At 30.3% G+C, this 5522-nt stretch overlaps 1 protein-coding gene across 1 annotated transcript in view; it reads left to right on the forward strand.

The window, feature by feature from the left end:
- The window catches only part of LOC107688260 (CUB and sushi domain-containing protein 3-like), a 311798-nt gene that overhangs the window by 191716 nt on the left and 114560 nt on the right, over positions 1-5522 (forward strand). The window contains exons 36-37 of the mRNA XM_016485884.1: positions 467-564; positions 752-955. Coding sequence (XP_016341370.1) covers positions 467-564; positions 752-955 — 302 coding nt within the window. The remainder of the gene's footprint in view (positions 1-466; positions 565-751; positions 956-5522) is intronic.

The raw sequence follows: 5522 nt of genomic DNA on the forward strand, positions 1-5522 counted from the left end.
CCCAAAAAACACACACAAATGTGATGTTCAACTAAAGTCATTTTTGTAGCTACTTATTTGAAAAGCAACTCCGATATTTTGTTGTGAATTTTAAAGTAATGTGTTACTTTACTAGTTACTTGAAAAAAGTAATCTGATTATGTATCTCATGTTACTACTAAAGTATTACCCCCAAAAGTTAATTTTTTCTGTTCAATTTTTTACTTAAATTATGCTGATACTGTATATAATGTGTAATAAAATATGTATTAAAATATAAAAGGATGCAACACACATTTTCACTCATAGTCTCAGACCTTTGGACCGCTCTTGTTGGTGTACTGAAGACACACGATTTCCTTTAACCCTGTCGATGTGGCAGCACTCAGCAGATGTATTGATGGGCTCATTTATGCTGTTGTTGCTGCTGCAGACATATAACAGAACTGTTTTTCTTTTCCTCACCTCCTCAAATTTCTCTTTTGATAGGAGAGCCATTGCCGCTGAGCTCTGCCAATGAAATCACCATCAGGTTCAAAACCGAGGGACCAAACACAGCTAAAGGTTTTCATTTTGTGTATCAAGGTTTGTACTTCTCAATTAATCTCTAGTAAACTTAAGGTTACTTGTGCTATTTTTGCAGTATGCAATATGTACACTGTGCACAACATGTTTTCTGTATGTAGTAAATAACTGTATGTGTAAAGATGTTACAGACTCCAAACTTTTGATTGGCAGTATATATTTGTTTTTTCTTCTTGTGTTTCTGCAGCTGTTCCGAGGACCAGTGCTTCCCAGTGCAGCTCCGTGCCCGAGCCTCGCTACGGGAAGCGCATTGGGAATGACTTTGGATTGGGCACGGTGGTGCTTTTCGAGTGTAACCCAGGTTACACTCTTCATGGTGCCAGTGCCATCAGGTGTGAGGCAGTGCCCAACACACTGGCCCAATGGAACGGCACTGTGCCAACATGTGTCGGTATGTACACCCCCACACGTCTGTGTGCTCAATACTGCCCCCTGCTGCTGGGGAAGACCTGTGGGGTGGACGTCAGCTCAGGCTGAGATAGAGGCTCTGTTCCAAAACTCAGTGAGCTGCCATCATGAGGAAGCATTTTAGGTGCATCCCAGGCTGTTCCAAAACGACTGTGCTGTCTACTAAAATGCCTCATTTTAGCCAGATTTTAAGGCAGCATTGCATGCATTCATGGAGAAGACAATCCCATAATTTGACAAATTATGAATTAAATATATAAAATAGATGTTTATATTATCTATATTAATATAATTAATCAGATGCTATACTTTCATTGCATTTCTTAAATTGTATTATTTATATTATGAATATTATTAATATAATACAGTGTTTTAATGAAATTAAGTAGAATGTAATTTTAAATTTGAGTGCCTTACTAAAGTATTACTTAAATTGTAAATGAATAGTGTTTATTAATTTTCATTTTAGTATTTGTCTATATTAAATTAAACTATTGTAATCACTGCATTTAAGAGATTTATCCAAATTAATCAAAGTATTATTTACATTATTAATATTAGTAGCTTAATATAATGCAATATGTTTTAATGGAATAAATTAAAATGTAGTTTCAATTTTGCTAGATTACTAAATTATTAATTAATAGTATTTGTTCATTTTTATAAAAGTATTTATAAATTAAATCCAATTTATCAAAGGTGATATACTTTATTTTTTTTATTATTTTATTTATATTATTAATCTTATTAATACAATATATTTTTAATGAAATTAAGTAAAAGTTAATTTATTTTAAATGTTGCTATATTACTAGTATTACTTCAATTATTAATTAATAGTATTAATTCATTTTTATAAAAGTATTTATAAATTAAATCAATCAAAGGTGATATACTTTAATTTTTTATTATTTTATTTATATTATTAATCTTATTAATACAATATATTTTTAATGAAATTAAGTAAAAGTTAATTTATTTTAAATGTTTCTATTACTAGTATTACTTCATGTATTAATAGTATTTATTATTTTTATATTAGTATTTATAAATTTGTATTCTGTTGTATCAATATGGTGTAATAAATACATTAATAACAAAGAAATATTATTTTCTGAATTAATCAAAGATTATACACTTTAATTACACTTCTTAAATTCTGTTTATTATTAATGCATTTATTGTTATAATATAATATAGTATAATATGATATACATGTTATATATATATACTTTTTTTTGTATAAATAATTTTTATTTTATTTTAGGTGTTACTAGATTACTAAAGTTTTACTTAAAATTATTAATCAATTGTATTTATAATTTTTCATATTAGTATTTATGAATTTATATTGTTATAGATTAACATATTTTAATACATACATTGACATCAAAATAGAGAAATATTTGACTGTTTTACTATTTGTGTGTCCTGTGAATTTTTAGGCATGGTTATTAAGTAATTCGATTATCACGATTTTGCCTAGCAACATGTTAATGCCAATTCATTGAAATCAATTGAGTCGAATCTGTGGCGTGCTTCGCATGAGGAGCACTATTTGTATGAGTTTCTGCATTTGTAGAGTGTTCCAGATAAGTCACGTATATAGTTCCATGGTGGTTTGGATGCTGGTCCTTAGAAGTCACTCACTATGTTGTGCAACAGAGCCGGAGAGATTTGAGGGGGTTTTATTAAAAATAAATGTGCTGGGAGCTAATGGATACAGGAGCGTTCACACAGTGTGGAGGCCCCCATGAAATGGGGAATCTCGGGTAAATCTCTTGATGCAAGTTGACAGAATACTTTCCTTCTAGCCGTGTCCTCATACAATTTAATAGAAATGCTCCTATGAGAGAATCAACAGGCGCTGAAAGCAAAGCCGCCATCCTTATGCTCTCACCAGCCAAACAATGTGGCATCATTTTCTCAGCACATAGCGCAAATAGTCATGATTTTGCACTACAGAACTTAATGTCTTACTATTTTTTTCTCCTGATATCCTTTCATCATCATTTTTCACCTTCACTCTTATCCTTGATTTAATTAGCTTGTTTTTTTTAAAGCCTTACCTTAAGATTTCTTCTTCACATGTTAAATGAGTATTTGCACGTTCCTAATAATAAAATCACTGCATCAATCAGCCTCACATTCATAACCAATATTAAAGAAATAGTTCACCCAAAAATGAAATTGACTGTTAATTTACTTACTCTTAGGTCACCCAAGATGGCTTTTTTCTTCAGTAGAACATAGAGGATTTTTAGCTGAAACCGTGGTCCTTGGTGATTCATAAAGTGCGATTCAACAGCTACCGTCACTTTTGGAGTCATAAAAGAGCCTATCAGGCAACACAGAATTAATACCTGTGGCTCATGACAATATATTGAGGTCTTATGAAGCGAAACAACCGGTCTGTGCAAGAAACTGAACATTATTTACAACATTATTATGCATTGATTGTGTAAACGAACTAGTGAATCAGTTCATTTGAATCAGTTTATTGAAATGAACTGTCTGAAAGAGTCAGTTTAAGGAAAAGAATCAAACTCTGTTTGCCTGAGGCTCTGGATTACAGGTAATAATGTTGCAAATACTATTCAGTTTCTTGCACAGACCAATCGTTTCACTTCATAAGACCTCAATATATCATCAGAAGCCATGAGTAATAATTTTGTCTTGCCTGTACATGCTTTTTGGACTCTAAAGTGATGGTAGCCATTGACTTGCATTTTATGAATCACCAAGGACTGCAGTTTCTGCTAAAAAAATCTTCTTTACTGTTCTACTGAAGAAAAAAGTCATCTTGGATGGCTTGAGGGTGAGTAAATTAACAGCAAATATCATTTTGGGGTGAACTACCCCTTTAAAAACCAATGAAAAGTGTCAATTTTTAACTCCTCCTAGAAATTAGCAACTGAAAATGATCAAATCCCTCCTTTCTGTGCCGTCGTGTGCGGTGGTGCTGTAAGAGGTTAAATCAAACCTCTGACCGTAACATCTGTTATCATCGATTATTCCCGCTAAAGGGAAAAGCCTCAGTGAATCACCAGGAGTTTTATATTCATTTTTACAGTGTGTGGGCTTTGCACACAGGGTTGCTATTGGTAACTGCTCCACGTAATTATTTTTTTATGGCATTTTCTGCACAGGTGCTGCAGGTCCATGTGTCCATTACTGGATTCACCTTTGTCACTTTATGTCGTATCTCGTGAAATAATTCTTAAAATAACATGCACGCACATTTTGATGCTCATTGTTCAGCAGCTAATGTCCTGGCTTAGTGGTTAGCACACAGTCTGACATGTTGAGCCGTGGTCCTCACGTGGGAGGCACGGGTTCAGTCTCAGATGTGTCGGATCCCCTTTTCCAGCCTTTTATTAGGGATGATAATAGGCAGATCTATTTTGACATCTGCTGTCACCAGTCAGTCACACACAAGGGTTGGCGAATTGATTTGGTGCCGGTACTACAGAAAGATTGCTATCATTGGCTTCAGTTTAGTATAAAAAAATGTAATAATAGCAGTCTTTCTGTAGTTTTGGTAATACTGAGCATTGGTGCTGAAGTACCTGTATGAAAAGTAGCTAAACTTACTAAACTGAAGCTATTTAAAGGGAAATATCTCTATATAACAAATACTATATAATAATTAGTATATAATAATACATTTTTAGAAATAATAATATACAATAAAAAATATAAAATACAATTGTATTAATTTTATTAAAATGCCATATAGTTATATTTTAATTGATCTAAATTAGTATTTTAACACTACTTAATTCTGCAAATAGAGCATTAATCTAAATTAGAGTGACAACAATCATTTTTACTGTAATATTTCAAGGTAATATTATGGTTTGGTATTTACAAATCTAAAATTTAAAAATAATTAAATTACAATCTAAATAATTTGGATATTATATTATTAATAATATAATTTAGCATATCTAATATTTAATCTAAAATATTAGTTTTACTAAAATATTATATTATATATTACTAATAAAACAAATTCATTCTGCAATTGTATTATTACTACTAATACATTTTGCAATTAAAGCATTATTTTAAATGAAGGAGACGGCATTAATTTTCCATTTTAATTTATTGTTTAGTATTTACTCATTTAAAATGTAAAAAAAAAAGGAATTATTTTAAAATTATAATGAAAATAATTATAGTAAAAATAGTAATTAAATTGAAATAATACATTTTATTAATATATTTATATTATATTATTAATAATAAAATACTGCAGTTAGAGCATTAATCTTAATTTGCCATTTTAATTTAATATTTAGTTATCTGAAATAAAAAATGTAATTGAAATATAATGTATTTTATTAAAATATTATATTAAATTATATTACTAATGATACTGATTAATTCTGAAATTATATTACTAATAATAAAAATTAATTGTGCAATTGGAGCATTAATCTGAAATAGGGTGACAGCATTATTTTGCCATTTTAATATAGTATTAACTTAATACAGCTTAGTAAATAAACTGTGCATCAATGGACATGAAAAAAAAAAAGAGCAAG

This window comes from Sinocyclocheilus anshuiensis, unplaced genomic scaffold (assembly GCF_001515605.1).
Source record: "Sinocyclocheilus anshuiensis isolate Anshui unplaced genomic scaffold, SAMN03320099.WGS_v1.1 scaffold1162, whole genome shotgun sequence".
Taxonomy (NCBI): domain Eukaryota; kingdom Metazoa; phylum Chordata; class Actinopteri; order Cypriniformes; family Cyprinidae; genus Sinocyclocheilus; species Sinocyclocheilus anshuiensis.